This window comes from Dreissena polymorpha, chromosome 16, assembly GCF_020536995.1.
Source record: "Dreissena polymorpha isolate Duluth1 chromosome 16, UMN_Dpol_1.0, whole genome shotgun sequence".
In the NCBI taxonomy this organism is placed as follows: domain Eukaryota; kingdom Metazoa; phylum Mollusca; class Bivalvia; order Myida; family Dreissenidae; genus Dreissena; species Dreissena polymorpha.
This window is the reverse complement of record NC_068370.1, coordinates 872096-899411: the sequence shown is the minus strand read 5'-3', so window position 1 is coordinate 899411 and position 27316 is coordinate 872096. Positions and strand designations below refer to the sequence as shown.

At 38.4% G+C, this 27316-nt stretch overlaps 2 protein-coding genes and 1 long non-coding RNA gene across 6 annotated transcripts; 1 reads left to right on the top strand and 2 right to left on the bottom strand.

Moving 5' to 3' along the window:
* Positions 1-869: 869 nt before the first annotated feature.
* LOC127862241 (uncharacterized) lies at positions 870-8076 on the bottom strand. Of its 2 annotated transcripts, none has more exons than XM_052401283.1 (8): positions 7928-8076; positions 7448-7586; positions 6963-7125; positions 6203-6379; positions 5105-5260; positions 2724-2849; positions 1848-2028; positions 870-1064 (listed from the first exon to the last, which is right to left on the bottom strand). In XM_052401283.1, exons 2-7 carry the CDS (start codon positions 7505-7507, stop codon positions 1943-1945), a joined length of 768 nt encoding a protein of 255 aa, XP_052257243.1. In that variant the 5' UTR covers positions 7508-7586; positions 7928-8076; the 3' UTR covers positions 870-1064; positions 1848-1942. The 2 variants fall into 2 exon arrangements, with proteins under 2 accessions (XP_052257243.1, XP_052257242.1); XM_052401282.1 differs by having other exon boundaries at positions 7448-7575.
* Positions 7952-26475, bottom strand: LOC127862243 (uncharacterized). Of its 3 annotated transcripts, none has more exons than XM_052401285.1 (8): positions 23538-25039; positions 22230-22413; positions 21549-21691; positions 20555-20726; positions 14207-14340; positions 10038-13604; positions 8600-8775; positions 7952-8081 (listed from the first exon to the last, which is right to left on the bottom strand). In XM_052401285.1, the coding sequence occupies exons 2-6, from the start codon at positions 22255-22257 to the stop codon at positions 13563-13565; spliced, it is 519 nt and encodes a 172-aa protein (XP_052257245.1). In that variant the 5' UTR covers positions 22258-22413; positions 23538-25039; the 3' UTR covers positions 7952-8081; positions 8600-8775; positions 10038-13562. The 3 variants fall into 3 exon arrangements, with proteins under 3 accessions (XP_052257245.1, XP_052257244.1, XP_052257246.1); XM_052401284.1 differs by lacking the exon at positions 7952-8081 and adding an exon at positions 25079-26471 and having other exon boundaries at positions 8713-8777; positions 23538-23625; XM_052401286.1 differs by lacking the exons at positions 7952-8081; positions 8600-8775; positions 10038-13604; positions 14207-14340 and adding exons at positions 18944-19803; positions 25079-26475 and having other exon boundaries at positions 23538-23625.
* LOC127862244 (uncharacterized) lies at positions 14533-15096 on the top strand. The gene is made up of 2 exons (XR_008040515.1): positions 14533-14622; positions 14888-15096. It is a non-coding gene; the product is annotated as an uncharacterized LOC127862244 (long non-coding RNA).
* Positions 26476-27316: the final 841 nt, after the last annotated feature.

Here is a 27316-nt window from a genome sequence, read left to right as displayed (position 1 = left end):
TCCTTAACCCCGCCCGAATGGCTCCTTACCCCGCCCGAGTAGCTCCTTACCCCCGCCCGAAAAGCTCTTACTACCTACCCCGCCCGAGTAGCTCCTTCCTACCAACCCCCCCGAGTAGCTCCTTAACCACCTACCACCCCCGCGAGTGGCTCCCTTACCCAACCGCGAGTGCTCCTTTCCCGCCAGAAGCTCCTTATCCTGCCCGATTATTTACTTATCCTTATCTATCCCCCCCAAGGTAGCTCCTACACGGCCCGAGTACTCCTTTAACCACCCACCCCCGCCGATGGCTCCTTAACCCCCGCACGATAGCTCCTTACCCCTTATACCCCGCCCGAGTAGCTCCATACCCCCGCCCGAGTACTCTAACCCGCCTTAATGGCTCCTTACCCCGCCCGAGTGGCTCCTAACCCCGCCGGAGTGGCTCCCTTACCCCGCAGAGTTAGCTCCTTACCCCGCCCGAGCTCTTACCCACCGATAGCCATTACCCCGCCCGAGTAGCTCTTACCCCCGCCGAGTGGCTCCTTACCCGCCGTGTGGCTCCTAACCAGCCCGAAAGGCTCCTTTAACCAGCCCGAGTAGCTCCCTATCCCGCCCAAGTAGCTCCTACCAGCCTGAGTAGCTCCTTACCCATCCGACTAGCCCTTACCCAGCCCGAGTAGCTCCTTACCCCGACCGAGTGGCCTAACCCCGCCCGAGTAGCTCCTTTCCGCCCGAGTAGATCATTACCCCGCCCGAATAGCTCCTTACCCCGCCCGCGTAGGCTCCTTACCCCCCCCCAACCCGAGTAGCTCCTTACCCGCCCGAATAGTCCTTCACCGCGCCCGAGTGGCTCCTTACCCCGCCTGACGAGTAGTTCCTACCCCCCCCCATGCCTTCTTCGTTTTTCGTTATCGTCCACGTCGTAGTTGTGAATTCCGGTTTCTCGTTGACGTCACTTATGAGCAGCGTCAAAGTCTCGGTCGTAGAATTGCTGTTACAGTCGTAGGCGTGAATCTCGACCTCGTACGAAAGTTTGTTGACCTTCTCGAAGTTTACCACGGACTTGGCGCGAATTTCAACCGCTGAAAAGAAATCAAAGCGCTGAGAGCCTTAAACGACTGTACGCGATATACTTTATTAATATCAACGCGATTTAAGAGCTGTTTTATATGTATAAGACTCCAAACTAGGTTATTTTTGTGAGGTAAAATATAGTAAGCACATAAACTGTAGAATACTTCACCATCGTTTATATTCGCCAGCATTAAATTACGTGATTTGAAAAACTGACTATTTTGTGGTCACCTATATTCGTGAATTTCTCATCATGGGAATTCGCGTCGATCATTTTCGATATGTATGTAAGATAAACAAAAAATGTCCCAAACATAATATTCATTTTACAAAACAATACAAAAACTCATACTCCTTACGAGTAACGATCGTATATATTGCAAAACTCGGTGTAAAGCAATTTCTTTGATATTCGATGCTTTAATTTCAAATTGAAATCTCTGGAGCCAGTCAGGGAGGAATGTGGAAGAATGAAAAATACCCGTCCTTGTCAAAACTCCAACGACTGATAGTATTGGAATACTATTTGAGTATATCTATTATTTTTCAATGAATAGAACGCTTTCTTAAAAAAACTCCGTAAATATAGATTACTTGTGTAACATCTCATTTGCATACATAACTTGATCCAAAAAGTTAACGTGTTATTAAAGGTGTTTATTAACTCCGCTAAAAGAAGTACATTTCACTGTCTTTTTTTAAAGTGCAGTTTCAGTTTTAACAAAGCGCATATCCTATTTTAATATTTTGTCCAATGTACCAAAAAAATAGAAAAAATATAAACGCCGTACTTGCAGAATCGCATGTGAAATAATCTGCGCCACCGTCGATGAAGTTGCAAAAGTATTTTATTACGTCACCAACATCCGGGTCCTTGTGATGTACGTCATACGTCACCGGTGGCGTTGTTTTCGTAGACGGCTAAAACGTTGATTTTCGGAACGTTCGTCAGCTTTGGCACAGTGTTTATATCTGGATTAAAAACAGATTAAATATGAAAACGCCCACACGAAAATAGAATTATATCTACGGAAACATTTCTAGTGAAAGTCCATAAAGCGTTTCAAATGTAAATAAACGAAGCCGGAACTGCTTTTCTATTTTTTTCCTACAAAAATAGTTTTCGCTTTGGTAAATAAGTTTAAAATATTGCTAGAAGGGATGTATGCATACTTTGTGGATCGTAAAAATAAGGCTCAAATTATTGTTGAAACAAGAGAAATGATACAGATTAAGCATCTTACAGTGAAAACCAGACCATTATTCTAATTCTCTGAAACACCGAAACAATAAATGACCGAGTCAACGGAACATTAAAGCATGGGAGACAAATGATATTGCCTGTTATATCGTTTTTAAATCACAATTACCTCCCATTGCATATTCAAAGTGGATAGGCAAACAATGTCGGAAAGAAATATTTTATTTCGAAACCGGTCGTCAACTTGATAGATTACATATCATCAGATGTGTGTGCTCGTATTTTGGTTTTATTTTTCCATCTGCTTCTTGTTCAAAGGCAGAAAAACATTAACCAAACTAGGATATATCCAGTTACTGTGTCTAAAACAGATACGTTTAAATTTACGTCGCCAATGTTTATGGTTAAGGTTTTTTACCCTCGCTAAATAAATTGATCCAACACCCAGTTTTCTCCATGTACTTACCAGTTATTTCCACAATGACGGTGTACGGTGTCGGATTCTTGTTATACTTGTCCGTGGCTACCACTGAGAGTTGGAACGAGTTGTTAGGGTACGAATGAAGGTCCGCATTCGATACTATATCTCCATCTAGAATTGTGCGATAGATTGAGCTTACACAAGTTATCATTAATTAATTGAGTCTTGTTCTGAGAAAACTGGGCATAATGCACGTGCGTAAAGTGTCGTCCCAGATTAGCCTGTGCAGTCTGCACAGGCTAATCAGGGACGACACTTTCCGACTAAACTTGATATAAGGCAAGGAGGGACTTCCTTGAAACTAAAAATACCATAAAAGCGGAAAGTGTCGTCCCTGATTAGCCTGTGTGGACTGCACAGGCTAATCAGGGACGACACTTTAGGCACATGCATTATGCCCAGTTTTCTCAGAACAAGACTCAATTTATTAATGATTTATGCGGCAAATACCATCTGCTTTTAAGACATGCAAATGAATATAGTTGTATGCAATATAATGAATATTACGACAATAAATTTGCATATTATTTTACGACTGCAACGATAAAACAACACATTACTCCATTTAACTTGTTTAATGAACCGATTCCAAAATATTTTGCCTCCCAATAAACATCACAAAAATGTAATAGAATGCACAAAGTATTCACTAACAGATCTCTTTAATATATTATACGAGTAAAAAGTGGGATATAAAAGGCCGCAGCGAAAAAAACAGCCGGTGGTAACCACGAGCCCAACGAAAGATCGGCTACTCACTCGTGGAAACCTGTTACTTTGAAAATATACCTACCGGAGGTGGATGAGCACACGATAAAATTACAAAACGTGAAGTAACACCGTTATAGTAGCAACACCGCGTACCCAAAATAAAAAAAGCTATTGCTCATCAAGCGACCGAACTAGGAAGAACCATATACTTTGCTGGGCTAAACCTAGTTCTACCAATCGCTTGACCATTGGATCCACTTTTACATGATAATCGCCATGATACTTTTAATGACACACTAAAACTTTTACTTCATCACTACACTTGTGATTACACTTTTTTCGCACTTGCGAATTACATACTTAATCGGACATTGATCACTACACTTGTGATCACACTTTTGCGCACTTGCGATAACACTTACTTGATCACTACACTTGTGATCTTTTACATACTTAATCGGACATTGATCACTACACTTGTGATCAAACTTTTTGCACACTTGCGATAACACTTACTTGATCACTTTACTTGTGATCCAATACTTTTACTTGTACCTTTTACATACTTAATCGGACATTGATCACTACACTTGTGATCACACTTTTTCGCACTTGCGATAATATACTTAATCGGACATTGATCACTACACTTGTGATCACACTTTTTCGCACTTGCGATAATACTTTTACTTGATCACTACACTTGTGATCACTTTTATCGCCACACTTGTGATAATATTACTTGTACCTTTTTACAAACTTAATCGAACATTAAAATACAACTTATCGCTCCGCCAGCGATTTGACACCTAAACGTTTTTTACCCTACGGTATTGCTACTATTTTTTATTTTGTTTAAGCTTAAACTTTAATAACTTGGAATTACCCGAAAGGACAAGGATGATAAACTACGCAAGTAGTCACAGAGTCCATTCAGATAAATGTATAAATGCGCATGCCCATCCGACCCCCGGCAAACAGAATTTTCCGCCACAATAAATTTCACAACTTTATCCCCCACAAATTCTGGATTAGCCCTTTAACAGAACTTTAAGATGACGTCGCGATTGCAATCCAAATACGATACATAAATTTGCATATTATTATATTATAACTAAAAGTACAGAAAAAAAATAGGAGGCGAAGACAATAGTGTCCTGAGTATCGCCATCCTAACTAATCATGAATGTATATTTATATAAATTACCTTTTTGTTGACACTTTTAATCGTGGATTTCTGATTTTGGAAATAAAGATTAATTTGGGTCGTTGTGTAATACGCATTTTTTTCAACATCCGAAATTGGCGAATATAAATGCTGACGAAATATTCAAATTGTTTAATCACGAAATGTTGTGCTGTCGGAAATAAATGAATCGGTCAGCCTACAAAATCATAGAAAACGTGCCACGAAAATTATTATGATTATTTTACAGTGAATGTTTTTGTGATACATTATTCAGTGTACATGTATTTATATTAGCTCGTATTTTCCTAATAGCTTATTCCTGATTCGAACCACTAATTAGGGTTTTTAAATATGAAACACACTCTAAGATCACACGTGGAATTACAGATATCTAAGCGGACACAAAATCATCTTCGTAAATGTGTGAATGATTCACTGCGCGTGAAATGTCTCCTCAACAACCTACTCGGAGACATTATGTACGGGCACGTGGCGTTCGGGGTACAGGACAGCATACTGTAGATGACGTTATCGTTTTCCACGTCACTTCCGGTTGCGGTAAACACGTCGTCGGTAGCGCTGAAGTCTTTAGCGACGAGGCTAAGTTTCGTGATGGGGGACCCTGTGACGACAGATAAAACCGTTTAAGACAACACTTATTACAAAAGCATTCTTTTAACGGTGTCAGTTTGAAGATTCTTAAAGCAACTCAATGTCATCCTGCTCAAAATAATGTTGATACTATAAAACTAGGCTTAATGCCTGTGCGCAAGGTGTCGTCTCAGATTAGCCTATGTGCTCCACACAGGCTAATCAATGACGACACTTTCCGCTTTTATTGTGTTTATCGTGTAAAAGAGTTATATTCTAAACGAAAATTGGGTGCTTGCGTAAAGTGCCTTCCCTTATTAACCTGTGCGGACTGCACAGGCTTATCAGGGAAGAAACTTTTCGCACATGCATTAAGCCAAGTTTTCTCAGAACGATGATCATTCAATACAATATCTGCTTTAAAGGAAACCTCATGGTCGAAATTTTTAAAAAAAAAGCTCCTCGGAAAACTTAATGTGTTTGATAAGGGAACATTTAAGAACAAATTCTAACAAATTCTGCGTACACAATAATAAAATGTTAGTCATATAAGGCATATTAATCTGTCTAATCATAATGATTTGAATTTAAATAAAACGTAAGACGTTATAACCAGAAACTTAAGGCATTTTATCAAATCTATGAATTTCATAAATACGTCTTTATTAAAAGTGTAAAACATTAATCGCACAATAACGCTATTTATTTTATTTTGATACTTTAACATTAAACATGTTTCTGCCAAAGCCTTCGTCAGCAGTATGATTCGAAACACACACAAGAAGTGACGTCAACGTAATACAGTAACGTAACTTCGTTTGGCAAACAAAAAGACATATTGCGCAATACAAAGATGGATCAAAGTTGATTCAATACTATGTAAGTAATACTACAATTTATGTTAAAAGTATCTAAATAACGCTAAAGAATTATCGCAATGAGTCCTTAATAAAGCATATGTTGTTCGGCTTACTGCTAAGGTTGTCGATCGTCGGCGCTTTGTTATCGTTAATATGGACGGTGAAAATCTTCTCCGCCCCTTTGACCCCCGCGGCGTCGCTGCACTGAATGTGCAGGTTGTAGAAGGGGTTGGTGTCGTAGCTAAGCGACCGCCCCGCCACCGCCTCGCTGACGTAGTAGATCACCCATACTGAAAGAAATAGTGCAGTAGTAATGACGTCATAAATATGGGACATTCTCAAGAAAACATGTTTATTTATTGTATATTTTTACTGGCAGGTCTTCAAAATGATGTATGTTTTGTATTATCTGCAAACGCATGTTTGTTTTTGTACACGCAAGTTTCTAATGCTTACATCAAATAAACTGTTCTATTTTATTCTATAAAAATACTTCAATTTTGTCTTTTGGCGATTTTAATATTATACATACTTAAAACAGTGGATATGGCTTCATAAAGAAGGTGTTTAAATAAGTAGAACTTGAATGACGTCACTAGATGCAAGAATATGATAATTACTGAAAGGTAGTACTTATAACGTAAACTGACGACATAAATATACTGTTTATACTTAAATGATGTTCATCAATATTTCTAAAGATAGAAGAAAAATGTAGGCCTGTCCTGTATGCATACCACTGTGGAAGCTTTATTTTGAACCCCAGTCCCAGAGACACCAAGTTACGCAGAAAACAAACTTTATAGCGTTTAAATAAGCCTGAGGTGTTTTATGCAGTAGAGCCAAAATCAATAGGTATATACTGTTTTATACCCTCTGTGGTGGGCTCGTATTTGACGTTAAACTCGTCATACGTCGGTGACGTCTGAACGCAGTCAACCTCGTCCTCCGTTAACGTCAACGTCATGAGTTGCTTTTCCGCAGTCTGCCACTTGTTCAGAGTTGACGCCGTCGGCAAACTCGTTATCTCTGGACCCTTAAATGATACAGTATAAATTGGGTTTCGTTTTGGAACTGGACTTAATGTATTTGCTTGAGGTGTCGTTCGTGCACAGGCACAAGATAATCTGGGACGACACTTAACGCGCATGCATTTAAACCAATTTTATCAGAAAGACGCTCTTGTGAGGACGTACATATCAACGTTAATCGCGACGTAAATATCAACGTTACTCACGACGTAAATATCAACGTTATTTACGACGTAAATATCAACGCTACTCGCGACGTAAATATCAAGATTTACTCAACACGTAAATATCAACGTTACTCAATACGTAAATATCAACGTTACTCACGACGTTTTTGACTTTGACAACGTAAGTATTCGTGGTTTGAAGAAGGCCGTCAGTGCACATGACGTCAAGATTATGCGCCGCCTTTGTCTCAAAGTCCAGAGCTCAAGCCGTCTTCACGATTTGGTTGCCTGAAAGACGTCTGTGCGTGAGCGTAATATAAGTATAATTCTGCGAAAACTGGTTTTAATGCACGTGCTAAAGGGTCATCTCAGATCAGCCTATGCAATTCCCACAGGCTAATAAGGGACGACACTTTCCAAATGAACTGGATTTTTGCTAAAGAGGCTTCCTTATAACAAAACAAAAACATACCATAAAAGTGTGGAATTATGATTTTTTGGGAAACAAATGAGGAAATTGCGTCGGTCATTTTCCAATTTGTTTGTGTTAAATTCGTAAATGGGTCGACCCATGAAATCAAGGAAAGTTAATACCTCACAAAAAATGATTTTACACTTAAACGAGAGATTATGTACTAACCAGTGACGGCGAAGGGTCCCCCGTCAGCGCTCGTCATTGAGCAGACGGCGTCAGACTTATCGAAAGTGACGAAATCCAACGTCTTTAACGTCAACGTTCCGCTAACGTCCTCAGCGACATCACTGGAGCCCCCTGGGTTAGTGATCACCGGTGCCTACGGAAATATATCAAAACGGGGCTTAATGCATATGCGCACAGGCTAATCAGGAACGACACTTTCCACTTTTATGGAAGTTTCGTTTGAAAGAATTCTCCCCTGAACACAAATTAAGCCCAAGCGTAAAGCGTCGTCCCAGATAAGCCTGTGCAGTCCGACCAGGCTTATCAGTGACGAAACTTTCTTCATAAGCTGGATTTTTTGTTCAGAGGAGACCTCTTTTAAACAAAACACTTTTAATGCGGAAAATGATGTCCTTAATTAATTCGTGCGGACGAACATGCATAAAACCCTGTTTTCCTAGAGTGAGGTTCTAATAATTATTTTAGTGCAGCCGCGTTCAATTCATTGATTAAAATGTATAAAATAGCATTTATTGACAAACATTATTACTTCTTTGAAATATTGTCATAACTCAGTTTAAATATTTACCAACGAAAAAACATTTAATATCTGACCTACGTCTTACACCTAGCATATTACACATTGTAAAAGGCTTTAACATTTAACATTACATTCCTTTGTGTCTGGAGCGATGGATAAGAGGCCCTTGACGTACCGTATTGATTATGTTCACAATCAGCGTCTCTTTGACGGTGGACACGGAGTCGCTGCATGTGATCTCGACGTTCACGGCTCCGGAACTTCCTTCAAAATCGAATCCGCCTGGATTGTGGGCGTACACCAGGTACTCTGCATGAAGATGTTAATTTTGCTAAATTGGACGTTGTCGGCTCATGTCCTACTTAAAAGTACCCCGGGTACTCTTAAGTACTCTCGTAATTTATTAAATATGCACAAACTACCGGTACACTTTATAAACATACACACACACTTTTTTAATGTAACGGCTCTTTCCCGTATGATGACACTTACGCTGGCAATCAAATCTAATTGACTTTAACATTGTTAAAGAAACTAGTTTATACTTATCATCTGTAAAAAGCATAAGGTAGAAAAGAAGATGAGTTGTATTCGGTGGATAATGATTTTAATTCACACGTGATCACAGAAAAAAATTGTAATGATCAGTCGCCCGAGGGGTAACTTCCCAAATTTTAGGGAAGGGGTGTCCCACTGAGACTGACGAAATTTGACCCATTTTTACACCGGAACTATGATAAAGTAGACCCATTTTACACCGGAACTCTGATAAAGTAGACCCATTTTACACCGGAACTCTGATAAAGTAGACCCATTTTACACCGGAACTCTGATAAAGTAGACCCATTTTACACCGGAACTGTGATAAAGTAGACCCATTTTACACCGGAACTCTGATAAAGTAGACCCATTTTACACCGGAACTCTGATAAAGTAGACCCATTTTACACCGGAACTCTGATAAAGTAGACCCATTTTTACACCGGAACTCTGATAAAGTAGACCCATTTTACACCGGAACACTGATAAAGTAGACCCATTTCGATACAAGATTTTGAAAAAGCAGACCCATTTGTATACGATGCCGTTGAGAAAGTGGACCCATTTCAATACACTATTTTTGATAAACTGAGTCCATTTTAATACTTGAATTTGATAAAATGGACACATTTCATACTAGAATTTTTATCATTACATATCAATACAAAATACCTATTGAATTTGCTTTTATATGTTTATTGGTTTTCATATAATTTTGATACCTATTAACATACAAGAATGAAATTTATCAAACGCATTTTGATCCTGATACTTTCAAATATATATTCATTTATATACAAGCAAATTTCTGATTTTAATACCCATATCTATGCTTAGATGCTCAAAACAATACCCATATCTATCATTTTAGTTGAACAATACACCCAATATTTTCGGCACACTCCTATATACCCCTAAATAGGAGGTTACCCCACCCCTTCCAATCACTCATGGATTTAACTTGATATTCCACCAAATCCAACTAATACCCTATATGTTATAAATGACGTAAATGGTGACGTCACGTACGCGTATTTGGTGGTGTCACAGTACTTTGCTCTAAGGGTAGAATTCCCGCGGCAAGCGCAGTATCGCTCAAGTAACATGGTGGAACTTGAAATAAACAGAAAGAAGCTCTTTTGACATAGGTATACTCTTAAGTACCACAAGAACAAATCCGCCTTTGTGGCGTATTGATTTGTTGACAAAGTGTGAGTTTCTTTTGACGCAATGATCTTTTACACATATACAACATTGTGTTACAACTTATTTCGACGAACATAATCTGAGGAAAATGAAATTGCAAATAAAAATAGCACACTTAGAACATTGAACGTATAAGTTTTGTAAACAAGACATTGAGCAATTGTTCGAAATTGTCTTCTAAAACTGATGAGCGATCGAGCGCCATATACAAACAGAATAAAATAGTGGTATTTAATTTGCTATAGTATATACCTATAATAAGAGGTGAGCGCAAGGTGCAAAATAAGAAAAGTCATAGGGTAAGTATTTGCTAATCAGCCACCAAATGTTTTCAGCTTATTGGATGGTATCATTTTGTATTATTGTCCGTTTCAAGACAAATAAATAGTATGTGTCATAAAGTATGTGGGGTTTACTACAATTAAAAGAATAGAAATCAACTCCTCTTTTTAAAAAATGAATGCGGGTCAAAATGGAACACGCGGGCGCCTAATAATTATTTTACAAAATACGATGTTCAATTTGATGAAATTTGTGTGGCCTTAAGATTGAATACAGATAAGTATATTCAGGGCGAGTTGGAAATCCTAAACTGCAAGCTGTGACGTTGTGTAAACAATGACGTCATTATAATATATTATCGATATAAACAACAAGCTTTGTCGTCCTGTACATAATGACGTCATTATATAGATATAAACCACAAGCTGTGGCGTTGTGTAAACAATGACGTCATTCTATAGATATAAACTACAAGCTGTGACGTCGCGTAAACAATGACGTCTTTATATAGCTACAAACTACAAGCTGTGGCGTCGGGTAAATAATGACGTCATTATATAGATATTAATAGTTCTTTTTCCGGGCAAATCTTAAGATTCTTAAAAAAAATCCGAGTTTATAACATATTACATATTTCGACAATGAATGGATCCATATTTCCACACCAGGCAAATGGTTTGTGAAATTACACAGCCTACAAAGTAACTCATACCGCGTAGGTCTGATACTGTGAGAGTATTTAGCAATGTTTTAGACGTCACCGCCTCGGCTATTGACGGAAAAGTAACCGCAGGGAGGTTAACAAACACCGGAGGCTGAAAGAGAAACACCCACTAATTATTTAATGAAATGGGCCGGTTTGATTAGAAAACGGGGTTTTAATGGACCTGTTCAAGTTTTGATAAATTGACAAAATAAAAAAAAAGGTTACAGATTCGCAAAGTTTCGTTGTAGTTATGATATTTGTCAGGAAACAGTAAAACTGAACATTTACCATGCTCTAAAATTTCCATAATACGCATCTGTTGACGATTTAAAAACCTGAAAATTATAAAGCGTTCCAACGCGAAACGTTTCAATAATGTGGAGAGTTGTTTTGTTGTCGTTATATTCAGTGACACTACGAGGATTAGGTATATAAATAACAAGGGACAAAATTGTCACAAAACCAGGTTTTCATTGTGAAAAAAAATCTGATAAAGGGAGAAAACTCAAACTGAACTTTTGAAATGAACAAACAAAATTAACCCCCTTTGTAAGTTTGTTTTAAAAAAAATCTATTTTTAGTTGTGGCGACCTTGACATTGGAGATATTGACGTGATTCTTTCGTGCGACACACCGTCCCATTATGGTGAACAAATGTGCCAAATGGTTTTAAAATCTCACAATGAATGACATAGTTATGGCCAGAACAAGCTCATTTATGGCCATTTTTGACCTTTGAACTCAAAGTGTGACCTTGACCTTGGAGATATCGACGTAATTATTTCGCGCGACACACCGTCCAATGATGGTGAACAAATATGCCAAATGATTTTAAAATCTGACAATGAACGACATAGTTATGGCCCGGACAAGCTTGTTCCGCCAGCCCGCCAGCCAGCCAGCCCGCCCGCATTCGCCAATCTAATAACCAGTTTTTTCCTTCGGAAAACCTGGTTAATTCCTTCGGAAAACCTGGTTAATTCCTTCGGAAAACCTGGTTAAAAACCTGGTTAATAAAATCATGCATTGTATTAGCACGGATGGCCGAGTGGTCTAAGCGTTTGACATTTACTCCAGAGGTAAGTGGTTCGAGCCCAGCTGAGGGTTCTATTTTCTTTAATTTAATTCTTGTTTTTACTGGAGCTTTTAGATCCAATTTATCAATATAAAGCATTGAATGATACCCGTCAATATCTGCTCAAATTTGTGAAAAGGCCCCTGTAAGGCATGTGCGTGAAGTGTCGTCCCAGGGACGAGACCTTCTGCTTAAACTGTTTTTATGATAAGGAGAGGCCTCCTTTAAACATAGATAAAAACATTTGAACGGAAAGAGTCGTTCCTGACTCACCTGTGCGAACTTTACAGGCAAACCTGGGACGATACTTTATGCAAATGCATTAAGACCCGTTTTCTCAGAAAAAGGCTCAGTTGGTTTTCAACGAACGAAATCATTGATTTCGAGATGTCCCGATGTGTTCTGATTTGTCCCGTTGTATTTCGATGTGTTCCGATGTCTTTGTGTCCCAGTTTTTTTTACAGTTTTTACAAGCAATACATTAGCCGCTTTCAGAGACAGCCACTTTCAAAAAAATTGTAGTATACCTTATAATGCTCTTGTTATAAACAATGATAAATGTGTAAGAACTCAAAATAAAACCATATGTAACTAAAATATATAAAAAAAAACGTATGTTTCATATGTAAAACAAGGTTTGTAGTACCATCTTAGGAACTTAACGAGTTATTTCCGTTTGTGTAACCTTTTGTCTAAACTATGTTAAAACTGAAACAATTAAAAATCAAACTTATGTGTCATTGAAATACCATCTAAGGTACTTGAGGTGTTTTTTCAGTATGTGTGGACAGACAGCACGACAAATCAATGTGGATCGACGGACCAAAGCAAAAATATAACCAAAATTTCTTGATAATTCCTGTTGTACTTTTTGAGTTATAATATGAATTTTAAGCTTTGTCTCATATTAAGTTACCGTGAAAATACCTTAGGCCAATGGTGGGAGATTGGCAGGGCGTAATTTCCTCTTTATTAGTATACCAAATATAATCCGTGTGTCGCCGGTTGATGAAAAGTGTGCAGCCAGTCCAGGAGTCGAACCCGGGACACCTCAATTGCATGGCGAGTGCTCTCCCGACTGAGCTAACCGGGCCGCCACACATCTTTCCACCAATCCTGCTTAAGTTTGGTACCGTGACACATGACAGATCTACATGCCAGACTGTTCTTCGTCTTGGCCTACTTACACTGTTTTCCAGCTCCACTGCGTAGTGATATCTCGCGCTAAAGACGTTACCTTTGTCGCAAATAATCGTGACGTTATGAACGGGCGTGACGTCATAGTTCAGGGACGCTGGCGGGCGTCCCTTGTACCAAATCTGGAACGCTAAAAGAAAGAAAAACAAGCATGTGTTAACAAATATAGTATCATACTTTCATGCCCGCTTTAACGAAATAACATCCCCATTTAATGTTGAAAAAGCAAACACGCGCAGGATAGTGACACCATCTCGACTAATTTCTTTAGCAGTGTTCAAAAGAAGATGGCTGGATAAAAACATGAAAAAAAATGCGAATCCTTCGCATTACAAACGGGAAGAGCGAAAGTGCTTGAAAAAAATAAATATGTTAATTTTGACCTTTGGCGTTGATTTTTAAATTTGACGTCAAGCATGTGTCATGTATGTTTTATCATCAACTTTAAACGCGTGAAATCGTCCGTTGAAGAAAATGCGTTTAATTCGGAAGAAAATGTGTTTTGGACTTGCATACCTGGTACAGTTCTGGCTCTGATCATAAAATTGCTTTCTTCTTTTAAAACAAAATAAAGCTTTTCAATTGTGAGGATTGATTGATTGCGCAAAAGTAAAATGGTGCGCATTTTGGTCTACTTTGCTAGTTCACTTCTCTTAAAAATCTTGTTTTTTTTCCATTTTGGCATTAAAAAGCGTTCACACTTTTGCACGTTATACACCTTTAAGTATATACCTGTAGCCTGTCAACTGGGTCATCCTGTTTTGCCGCCAGTTCGAGTAGCGTTGAGTACTCCAGGTACTCTGTGATACGCTGTAGGAAGGTTATGGGCTCGTTGAACACAACTGGCATAGGGATCTTGGACAACTCTTGGAAACAAACAAAACTGCTGAATTGTTCCTGTTTTCATTATTAGTCAGAAGAGCTTATTGTATTTTTTTCAAACATTACATCGTACAATCAAGTTTCTTTCTGCTGAATTATCGTAGGATTACCGTAAGTCGACCATGACCTAATTTCGACCACTTTGTTTACATTAAAAACGCGGCCATTTGGATGACGTCACACGCAAGCGCTCCGAGTATTTCGATGAAGTGACATAACTACGCTTATAAACAAAAACAAATAAAAACAAAATGAGGAAAAAACAGGTAAAATTGCATTTCAAAATAAAAATTTAACTAAAATTACACAAATTTAACTATATCCCATACATTTTATTGGTCCTATTTATTAAATTCCCACAAACATTGAAATGTAAAGCAGACGATCTTAACATAACACTTTCATTGACAGCGCTTCATATCGGAAAATAGTAGTAGTAAATCGTAGTTAATTTAAGGCAAAGCTTTTTTTAATAAATTGGTTTTCAGACCTCTTCTTAATGGTGATTTTTTTTACTTGTTTTCTTTTCAGGCTTATCTCAAACAATTTTGTAAAATGGGCACAGTGTGACAATAGAGCCTGCAACCACTGGGTACACCTGTCATTTTGTACAGAAATTAAAGTCATCAGAAGAGGTGCAACATTTATGTGCCCATGCTGTGCTAAAGAAGAGTGAAAATTGTTCTTAAGAAAAGTGAAAGAAACATGTTCAATTGTATTTATAAAATATTGAAAACATATTTAATATATATTTACTGTTTTAGTTCTTGTTAAAATTGTTCAAAGAAGCGATGTTTTAAGTTAAGTTGGCCTAATCCATTACCACTAGAGTGCTGTCCCTTTCCCGGATGTGACGTATCGACTTAAGGTAAACAACGCGCGGAATAAATGTTCTTGTAGTGTGTATGAAACTATCGGCTTTGCGTAGTAAAACATGCTGTAAATAATCATTTTTGACATTGATTTAACGGGAATTAAATAAATATCTGAAGGTAAATAGTATATTGCTGCATTTTGTTGCCTAAATTCAGAAATTCTTTTACTTGTTTCCTTAACCGGTCGACTTACGGTAATTGGAGGATAATTTTAGTTAGTAAGCGAGTAACTCACAGTCTGTTAAGGTTTTATGCTGTTTGCTGGTCATCAGTATCTGAGGGCTGGAAATGAAGCCTTAAGGCTCATGAATATTGTCAGAAAAGTCTTCAATTAATTGTATCTTTTTAAGTGACTACAAATGTGTCAAAATAGGTAAAAGGTAAAGGGTCAAGTACAGGCTAATCGTTTTTTTTTTCAATAAAAAATAAAGCTAATTCTTCAGATTCTTCTTCTTATTGAATCTTGTTCTGGGAAATCTGGGCTAAATGCGTGTGCGTTTAGTGTCATCACTGATTAGCCCGTGTAGTCAGAGTAATGAGTAAGGCCACTTTTGCTAAAATTGAATTTTTTGTTAAAAGGAGGTTTCTTATAAATCTTTTAACCTTAAATGGTTTTCACTGACCATTCCAAGCTAACAATTAATTTCTGTTTGTGTTCATTTCTGTTTTGTATGCCCCCAGTAGGGTGGCATATAGCAGTTGAACTCTCCGTCAGTCAGTGAGTCTGTCCGTCCATCCGAAAAAAACTTAAACATCGTTTTTCGTTAACTTTTGAATTTTTGAAAGTCGTTGGAACATCATACGCTCGACTTTTTGAAAGTTTGACATGTTTGTGTCTACGTACCAAATACTCCGTGCAGTTGTATTCACCTGGTATATGGTGATTTAACAAGTTGGTGTGCATTATACATTGATACAAAGCTATTCTGACTGCTAATTTGCGAGAAATTCATTGTGTCTTTCCTCAATCGGCCATATTAGGCGCGCGCTTGTTGTTGTTGCTGTAGGGCTATGTACTACTATGTTGAAAGGGCTGTTGTCGACATAGCGAATAACGCGTATGAAGGGCATTTGATGGCAGTGATTTTTGAGAAGAGCAAAGATGTAAGCCAAGTGATTTAGTACGTTGTTATTTGTGTATTTATTCTATGTATGTGATATGTTGCTTTGTTAATTTGCGTGCGTATGTGAGCGTGCGTCATGTTATTTCGGATTGCGCCAGTGAAGTGAAACTGAAAGGGGCATCAGGCTCGTGAAAGCAAAAGGAAAGTAGAAGTGGATGTGGAAAGTAGTTCGAAGCGGATTTCGTATTGTGTTTTGAGTGATTTGTTATTGAGCGGTGATGATTAGCTCAAGATATAACTGAATGTATGTTGTGTGCACTGTAATGTAGCGTTGCTGCACTTGCGAAGAGACTCAGAGTTGCTGTGTATGCGGCTGGTTAATTATGGTAATTTTCACATTTTGCGGGGGATTCCGGAAATAGTTATGGTAATTTTCACATTTTGCGGTAAAAACACACTAAGATATTTGCTTCACGTGGTGATTGACGAAAGTAGTGCCTATTTGTAGCGAGTTCTCTTTCTCTTCTGAATGAAAAGCCATTTCGCGATCGCGCCCATTCCATTAGTGGTTATCAACTGTTTCCTAAGTGTGTCTGCAATATGTATTTCATTGGCAGCGACGTTGGCAGACGAGAGTTTGTGGTGCATTTATGGAAGTGAAGGGATTTTGTCGAAATCTCACTGCCGAATCCCCGAGTTCGCTCGCTTGCATTTGGGCGAATGGGATTTTCTTAGAAGCTGCGTGATATACGTTTTTGATTGCATCTTTCGGAATAAGATCGATTGATCTTTAAAACTGATACCAGCCTTGCACACTCTGATGCAAAGAAAAGGCAGGATCATAAACGTCGGTCGTTCATCAGATGCAGTGTCAACTAAGTAATAACTGCGTAAATATACTCTTGACCAGTCAGGCAACCCCAAATCGTATACTGACCGAAGCCGCATACAGTTTGATGCTGCCTGGCTGGTCACTATTGGGTTTTCTCATTTACCCCTCTGGGTTATGTACTGAACATATTGTCCTGGGTATCAATCAGTGTATAATCAACGATTTTAATAGCAACACTGTCGGTTGCTCTTTTAAAGTGATTTTATGGGCATCTAACAGTGTATAGGTGTCTACCGCAACCGTTGTTTATTTTTGGTGTTTTCACTTCATACACATGAATATTTGTTAATGCAGCATCAACATACTAAAACAACATCCCGGAAAGTGAAAAATAATGCATTTGAATATCAACCGTACTTTGTGAATCTCAATTAAGTTTTAGTGCAGATTCGTTCATACGACACAAAGAAACTCTTTTGTTTTACGGATCATTTCGGCTTAGATGACTGGGTGAGTCATGTAAAATATCGAATATAATTTAAAAAAAAATATAAACAACTGGTAGCAAGATGAGTTGCAGATACATGGTCTGTTACCACATTTTAACTAACTCTTTTGACCAGTTAATTCTTTTCAGCTCAATTCATCAGTGAAAAATGCCCATAATATCACTTAAAAGAACACACTGATATTGTATTCGTCAGAGATTCGAAACTAACGACCGCGTTGTAGAACATCGGGCCAAGACTCACCCATGGAAGCCATTCGGCAAACCTATTTTGCTTTTCGAGTTAAAACTCGAAACACCTGCATTAGATATGAGTCGCATAATGTGCGTAAAGCGTTGTCCCAGATTAGCGTGTGCATTAAAGCGGGTATATACGATTTTTATATGTGCTGAATTGTAAAATATTGATACAAATATGTTGTAATAACACACAATATGCAAGAAAATGATACATTTAAGACGAATTTCATAAAATACAGCAAATACAAATTAGCGCCCCGAGCCGATTGTGACGAAGATAATTCGTAATTATTTTCCTACAATAACCGATGCATTCGTCTTTTTAGTAAGTGTTCGTGTGACTGACAACGCCTTATACTTGTTGACAACGTGTTAAAGCGACTGACAACGCCTTATACTGGTTGACAACGTGTTATAAAAACTGACAGCGCCTTATACTGGTTGACAATGTGTTAAAGCGACTGATAGCACCTTATACTGGTTGACAGCGCCTTATACTGGTTGACAACGTGCTATAAAGACTGACAGCGCCTTATACTGGTTGACAATGTGTTAAAGCGACTGACAGCGCCTTATACTGGTTGACAACGTGTTATAGCGACTGACAGCGCCTTATACTGGTTGACAACGTGTTATAAAGACTGACAGCGCCTTATACTGGTTGACAATGTGTTAAAGCGACTGACAGCGCCTTATACTGGTTGAAAACGTGTTATAGCGACTGACAGCGCCTTACACTGGTTGACAACGTGTTATAAAGACTGACAGCGCCTTATACTGGTTGACAACGTGTTATAGCGACTGACAGCGCCTTATACTGATTGACAACGTGTTATAGCGACTGACAGCGCCTTATACTGGTTGACAACGTGTAATAGTGACTGACAGCGCCTTATACTGGTTGACAACGTGTTATAGCGACTGACAGTGCCTTATACTGGTTGACAACGTGTTATAAAGACTGACAGCACCTTATACTGGTTGACAACGTGTTATAAAGACTGACAATGCCTTATACTGGTTGACAACGTGTTATAGCGACTGACAGCGCCTTATACTGGTTGACAACGTGTTATAGCGACTGACAACGCCTTATACTAGTTGACAACGTGTTAGAGCGACTGACAGCGCCTTATACTGGTTGACAACGTGTTATAAAGACTGACAGCGCCTTATACTGGTTGACAACGTGTTATAGCGACTGACAGCGCCTTATACTGGTTGACAACGTGTTATAGCGACTGACAGCGCCTTATACTGGTTGACAACGTGTTGTAGCGACTGACAACGCCTTATACTAGTTGACAACGTGTTAGAGCGACTGACAAGGCCTTATACTGGTTGAAAACATGTTATAAAGACTGACAGCGCCTTATACTGGTTGACAACGTGTTATAGCGACTGACAGCGCCTTATACTGGTTGACAACGTGTTATAGCGACTGACAACGCCTTATACTGGTTGACGTGTTATAGCGACTGACAGCGCCTTATACTGGTTGACAACGTGTTATAGCAACTGATAGCGCCTTATACTGGTTGACAACGTGTTTAAGCGACTGAAAGCGCCTTATACTGGTTGACAACGTGTTATAAAGACTGACAACGCCTTATACTGGTTGACAATGTGTTAGATTCCAGAGTCCAACTTTTTTTTCAAAATCAGAAATTGGCTCACTTTTTTGTCCACAAAATTCACTATTATGTCCATTCTTGTTTTATAACTATCGAAATATTAATGCCGACGAATAAAAATGATTTAACAGTATTTATAAAAATGTATTAAAAGGGGTTTTAAGTGATAAACCACGCACCTGGGCTAGTTGCGGCTACCATTTAAAAAAAGGTGGTTTCCGGCGCTTGTGTGGAGCACATGACAAGGTCGTCGCTGTCGGTCACGCTGAACGTATGGAGAGTCGCCGCGGCCGCCTGCAAACCGTCGTTGATGAAACTTACGGTAGAAGGTAGTAAAGTAATAACTGGGGGCTGTAGTAAAACAATCAAGTGTAATTTAATGGGCAATACGTATATGCATAATTAAAGCATCCGTGTCAATTGTCGTCACATATTAGCCCGTGCAGTCCGCACTGACATATCAGAGATTATTACATTAATTCTCTTCTTAACAAAAATTATGTTGAGGCGGTAAGTGGCATCCCTTTTTAGCCTGTGCGCACTGCACAGTCTAATCTGTGAAAAGACTTCACAAACAAGCATTAAGTCCAGTTTCCCAGAACGATGCATATAATAATTAGAAGGGAAAGTGGACATCCTTGTGAAATTCCTTTTTTACGTTAAAATATATCTTCTGACAAAATGACGACTGTTTGAGAGTCATGACATTTGTTGATGATTTTGAAAGATAATATGGTTATTGTTCATATAGATTTATTAAATGATGTTTTTAAAGTGGCGGACTGCACAGGTTTATCAGAGTAGACAATTTACGCACACGCATTAAGCCCCGTTTTCCCAGAGCGCGGCTCATGAATAGTTGAAGAAAATTGGATACAATCTAGAAAAAACGAGAAAATCATCCAAAAAACGAGATATTAACTTATACTCATAACAGGAGACAATGCGGTATTGAGTTATAATTCATTTCAAATGTGTTTTACATTAAATACAATTTATTTCAGTTTAGCCACTTTTGCAACATTAAAATTCGACGAAAGTCAACCTGGGCTAGTGGCGGCTACCACTTCAAAACGGGCGTTTTGTGGCACTCTCACGGAGCATGTTACAGCGTCATCGCTGTCTGTCACGCTGAACGTGCTGAGAATTGCGGCGGTCGTCTGTAGACCGTCGTTGATAGCCGTTCCACTCGCCGGAAGTGCTGATATCACCGGCGGCTAAAATCGCCAAGAGAAAAAAAAACGTGTGTTAAACGCGGCAAACCCCGTTGACTGTGTACCCTGTTAATGAATGTGCCTAAAGTGCATTCCGCACAGGCTTTTCAGGGTCAAATGTTTTCGCAATATTTAGATTTTCGCGAGGAAGAGACTTCCTTTTAACGTAAAACTCCACACACAAAAAAAACGGAAAGTGTCGTCGCTGTGTAGCATGTGCAGACTGCACTGGCAAATATCATTATGGGACAACAATTTACACAGATGCATTTAGTCTTGTTTTTTCAGAGCGCGGACTTAAATAGAGAATATAATGTGAGTTTTGGATAGAGATTCATTCGGGGCTAAGAACCGTGGTAGTACAAGGCTCTAATTATCCTATTTTTCCTACATTTTCCCATAAACAATAATCAAATAGAGCATTTATTTGGACATTTTTTTTTTCTTCCGTAGTTGACAAGAAAAATCCGTGTTTGGTCCAAAAATAGCGATAGTAAAGAGCTCAAGTTTATACTATCGTTGTTATACCATCGATTTTCATCTGATAATAAATGAGTCGTGTTCTTAAAAAACTGGGCTTAATTCATGTGCGTAAAGTGTCGTCCCAGATAAGCCTGAGCAGTCCGCACAGGCTAATCAGGGACGACCCTTTCCCCTTTTATGGTATTTTTAGTTTTCAAGGAAGTCCCTCCTTACCGTAAATCAAGTTTTGGCGGAAAGTGTCGTCCCTGATTAGCCTGTGCGGACTGCTCAGGCTAATCTGGAACGACACTTTACGCAGTTGCATTAAGCCTGATAACGCGACTCATATGATAAAACACAAACCTCGTCGACAATGTTGACGCTGAACGTTCCCGTGATGGCGGTGTTTCCGTCCGTACACGTGGTCGTCAACGGCACCGGAACCGCATGGTTATTGAAGGCTATAGACGCTTGAATAACGGCGGCAATGATCCACACTTGGAACTCTTGAATAAAACATTTGTTGATGTCAAACAAAGATTGCTTTAGAGTTGATATGGGTTTCTGATAAAGATTGTTCATAATTTATCCATAATTTCGAGATCTTATATGGCCTTGTTCACAGTTTGGCAAAAAGCTTTTTTCAAAAAATGTATCATTGATTCAACGACAGAATGCATGCATTTTACTCACACAAGCAAAAGAGCACTCGTGATCTGGAAGAATCTTTAAAATATATATTCGTTTATGGATAATTATCTATCAAAATCAATAAAATAATATTGCGTTTGTAACTCCCATCATCACAAACTTGGGACAAGCGCCTAGTACTAATACAGCGATTAGACACAACACTGTTGTTGTTATAAGCCCGTGGATTTCAGCGGAAACGCGTTAGAATGGGCTCATTAAGGTCATTGGATTCGAAATTCTGGAAAGACGGATTATTTGTGTAGTTATTATAATAATAAAATTCATCATGAAATATACATCTTCCGCCCAGACAAGTTGCATTATGCCAAGCTGTATTTGGAAGAAACATACCAGGCTTTTGAGGATCTGCCGGTGACATCAAGGGTCTGATCTCATACACTGACGTCACCGGTGACGTAATACTGCACGTCGTGTCGGGGTCAGTAACGGTGAATACACCAAGTGACGTCGCGATGACGGTCGAGTCGGAAATAGACGGAGATGTTCCGGGAATTCCCGAAACGAACGTCGGAGGCTGAATAGTAAATATACTCATTTATTATTATTATTATTATTATTATAATTATTTTGATAATTATTATTATTATCATCATCATCATCATCATCATAATCATCAGCATCATCATCATCAGTAGCATCATCACCATCATCATCATCATCATCATCATCATCACCATCATCATCATCATCACTATAATCATCATCATTGTAGTGTTTTCACCCGGTTAGCTATTCGTTGGTTTTAATACAATTTTAATATAATAACAACAATCACTAGCAACAACACTAAATACGCTACTCACATGGGCATCGACTGGAATCCACGTCAGGATGGCACCAAACGTTCTCGTCGTCTTCGAGGGAACTCGTCGGCTAGTCCACGTCACGAAATGGCACTATACATGTACTTTAACACACAGTCACCGGCTTACATACACATATACTTCTGGGAATACACTTCCAGGGAAATACGTGTCATTGACACAATCACAGGCAACTCACAGACTAACATACACAGTCACAGACTCACTTATATCTTCTGGGAATGGCCTTCCAGGTAAATACGTGTTGAACACACATACAATACAATATAATATAATACACACAGGCTCACAGCTAGACACTGGCTAATATACACAGGCTTAACCCCCTGGAACTACTAACGTACTCAGGGTTACACGCACAGGTTCACAGTTACAGCCTCACAGTAACAGACACACATATACAATACAATACCATATAAAATATACAGGCTCACAATTCCTCACACAATACTCACATTGGGACATAGGCACATAAACACATCTACTCACCTCAACGTCCCGTGCACAAGAGACCGTACTATCTCGTGCTGCCCAGCATGCACTATATCGATTTGTCACTGGTTCCCAGTCACGAGGTATGTGCGCGTTTTGTAGGCCGGGCACCGGCACAACATCATCATCAACATAATCATCATTTTAATCATCATCATTATCATCATCATCGTCATCATCATCGCCATTATCATCACGACGTTTAAGCTCGAATAAAATAAAATAAAATCACACTCGATCAGATGAGAGAGTTTACTGGGCTTTCGTTAAGTTTTGAATTTTTGAAAAAAAAGTCGTTGGAACATCGTGCAGTTGTATTCACCTGGTAAATGGTGATTTAACAAGTCGGTGTGCATTATACATTGATACAAAGCTATTCTGACTGCTAACTTGCGAGAAATTCATTGTGTCTTTCGGTTACAATACACTAAATGATCGCTTCATGTAGGGCTGTACTCTCTAAAAAAAATATCATAGTTGACAGGAAGGCATGTTTTACACTTTTTACCATTATTCGGGTGTTTTCTTGCGGAGATAATGGTAGGGCATGAATAGGTGTTCACTACTGAATCCCTGAAATATGATACACTTGAAGACTATAGTAAACCATTGCACTAGAGAAGGTTACATTCCACTAAGAAACGGCCGAAAAAAAAAAGTTGCAAAAACAGTCGATTTTGATTTGTGTCACGTTCTTTCTTGCATTGTACATGACATATCTTTTTTATTGCATAAATCGATTCCGCTTAGAATGGCCTTTAAGAAAAGGTATGGTTATGGGGGTCTCTATGTGCAAAATGTTGCATTTATTTTCGCTCAAAGTTGTCGCTTTTACATTGAATTATATAGGGAAACTATTTAGTGTATTATGACCTAAACGCAAAACCAGGCCTAGTCACAAAGGAGCTGTATTTACAGAAAACCATAATTTTTTTAGTGAGATATGACGCGTTTTGGCAAATTTCACGGAATAAATGCGTTTGTTTCACGAATTTAAGGAGCATCGTGAGTTTTTAAGAAAGAAATACGTTTTCAGAGGAAAATAAGAAAAAAAACGTACAAAAACTCGTCTTGAGCATCTCAAATCGCAACAATTTGTGCTGAAAGAGCTCATGAACACGTTTTAATGGTTGTTTACTTCTTTTTCTACATAGCTTGTAACAATATTCCAGTATTTTGACCGATTGTAATTATTTAGGGTAATCGTTTTAAGCCTGAACGCCCGTTATAAATCAAAGCTCCGAACGCGAAAGCCACGTGGCTTATCAGGCGTTATAATAAAATGCATTTTCAAGCATTTCTACGTGAAAGATCGGTCTGAAAATTGGCATGCACATAGAAAATAGGTTTATAAGTATCAAGAAGTGCTAATTTTTTGCGATGTTAACAGTAAACGTTGTCTTATAGGTTACAATACACTAAATGATCGCTTCATGTAGGGCTGTACTCTCTAAAAAAATATCATAGTTGACAGGAAGGCATGTTTTACACTTTTTACCATTATTCGGGTGTTTTCTTGCGGAGATAATGGTAGGGCATGAATAGGTGTTCACTACTGAATCCCTGAAATATGATACACTTGAAGACTATAGTAAACCATTGCACTAGAGAAGGTTACATTCCACTAAGAAACGGCCGAAAAAAAAAAGTTGCAAAAACAGTCGATTTTGATTTGTGTCACGTTCTTTCTTGCATTGTACATGACATATCTTTTTTATTGCATAAATCGATTCCGCTTAGAATGGCCTTTAAGAAAAGGTATGGTTATGGGGGTCTCTATGTGCAAAATGTTGCATTTATTTTCGCTCAAAGTTGTCGCTTTTACATTGAATTATATAGGGAAACTATTTAGTGTATTATGACCTTTCCTCAATCGCTTGTTGTTGTTGCTGTAGGGCTATGTACTACTATGTTGAAAGGGCTGTTGTCGACATAGCGAATAGCGCGTATGAGGAGCATTTGATGGCAGTGATTTTTGAGAAGAGCAAAGATATAAGCCAAGTGATTTAGTACGTTGTTATTTGTGTATTTACTCTATGTATGTGATATGTTGCTTTGTTAATTTGCGTGCGTATGTGAGCAAAGTCATGTAATTGCGGATTGCGCCAGTAAAGTGAAAGTGAAAGCATCAGGCTCGTGAAAGCAGCAAAAGGAAAGTAGAAGTGGATGTGAAAATTAGTTCGAAGCGGATTTCGTATTGTGATTTGAGTGATTTGTTATTGAGCGGTGATGATTAGCGCAAGAGATAAATGAATGTATGTTGTGTGCACTGTAATGTAGCGTTGCTGCACTTGCGAAAGGACTCAGAGTTGCTTTGTATGCGGACTATGCTGTGGGCATGCGCTACTGCCTGGTTAATTATGATAATTTTCACATTTTGGGAGGGATTCCGGAAATAGTCATGGTAATTTTCACATTTTGCCGGGGATTCCGGAAATAGTCGCTGCATCACGATTGGCTGATTTATGGTGAAAACACACTAAGATATTTGCTTCACGTGGTGATTGTCGAAAGTAGTGCCTATTTGTAGCGAGTTCTCTTTCTCTTCTGGATGAAAAGCCATTTCGCGATCGCGCCCATTCCTTTAGTGGTTATCAACTGTTTCCTAAGTGTGTCTGCAACATGTATTTCATTGGCAGCGACGTTGACAGACGAGAGTTTTTGGTGCATTTATTGAGGTGAAGGTTTATCGCTCGCTTGCATTTGGGCGAATGGGATTTTCTTAGAAGCTGCGTGATATACGTTTTTGATTGCATCTTTCGGAATAAGATCGATTGATCTTTAAAACTGATACTAGCCTTGCACACTCTGATGCAAAGAAAAGGCAGGACCATAAACGTCGGCCGTTCATCAGATGCAGTGTCAACTAAGTAATAACTGCGTAAATATACTCTTGACCAGTCAGGCAACCCCAAATCGTATACTGACCGAAGCCGCATACAGTTTGAGGCTGCCAGGCTGGTCACTATTGGGTTTTCTCATTTACCCCTCTGGGTTATGTACTGAACATTTTGTCCTGGGTATCAATCAGTGTATAATCAACGATTTTAATAGCAATCAATGTCGGTTGCTCTTTTAACGTGATATTATGGGCATCTAACAGCGTATAGGTGTCTATCGCAACCGTTGTTTATTTTTGGTGTTTTCACTTCATACACATGTATATTTGTTAATGCAGTATCAACATACTAAAACAACATCCCGGAAAAAGAAAACTAATGCATTTGAATATCATCCGTACTTTGTGAATCTCAATTAAGTTTTAGTGCAGATTCGTTCATACGACACAAAGACACTCTTTTGTTTTACGGTAAACACGCTTCTCACCAAGGCGATCCGGCTTCAATCCCAGACTCAGTTGTTGGCATGATGCGAGTGATTTAGTTTCCTAACTATATTGTAAACGTTTGTTTTATAATGCAGAACTGTTGGATAGAATTAAGAAAATGATATTGAAGCGATAGATGCGGAATGTTATGTCCGTAATATTTAAAACATAAATAAATGATTATATATTAAAAATAAAACGTTGAAATAAAATAAACAGATGTTTATCTCTATATGCCTATGACCACGCTGATCACAAATTCGTTGGAATTTTTAAGATATCTACAGCCGTTCAAAAGTTATCAATTTTTAAAAAATAAATAAAAAAATACATATGTATCATATAATGAAAAAAATAATATTTTTTTTTTGTTTTCAATAAAACATAAACAGTTTATAGTGTTGTTTAAAAGTTTGAAAAAAAAATGAAAAAAAAATAAAAATAAAAAAGTTATAATCAAAAAATGTTTTGCATTAAGCACCCTTTTCTCACGCAGTCCTATTTACCTGCACAAATGAAATACGCTCGCTCGCTAGCTCGTTCGCTCCATCGAAATCAAACAATAAGATAGTGAAATCTCTATGAATTGGTGTCGCTGAATCTGAATCCGGTGTTAATTTTTCGATGTCTCGACTCGTTAAAGAATTATTGAGTTTAAATTGTGCATTTCGATAAGAATGCAGCAACCTTTTAATAGAAGCGCAAAACCCAGTACACCTTACATTCCAGTGAAATAAAACAATAAGATAGTCCAATCTATGTGATTTTGTCTT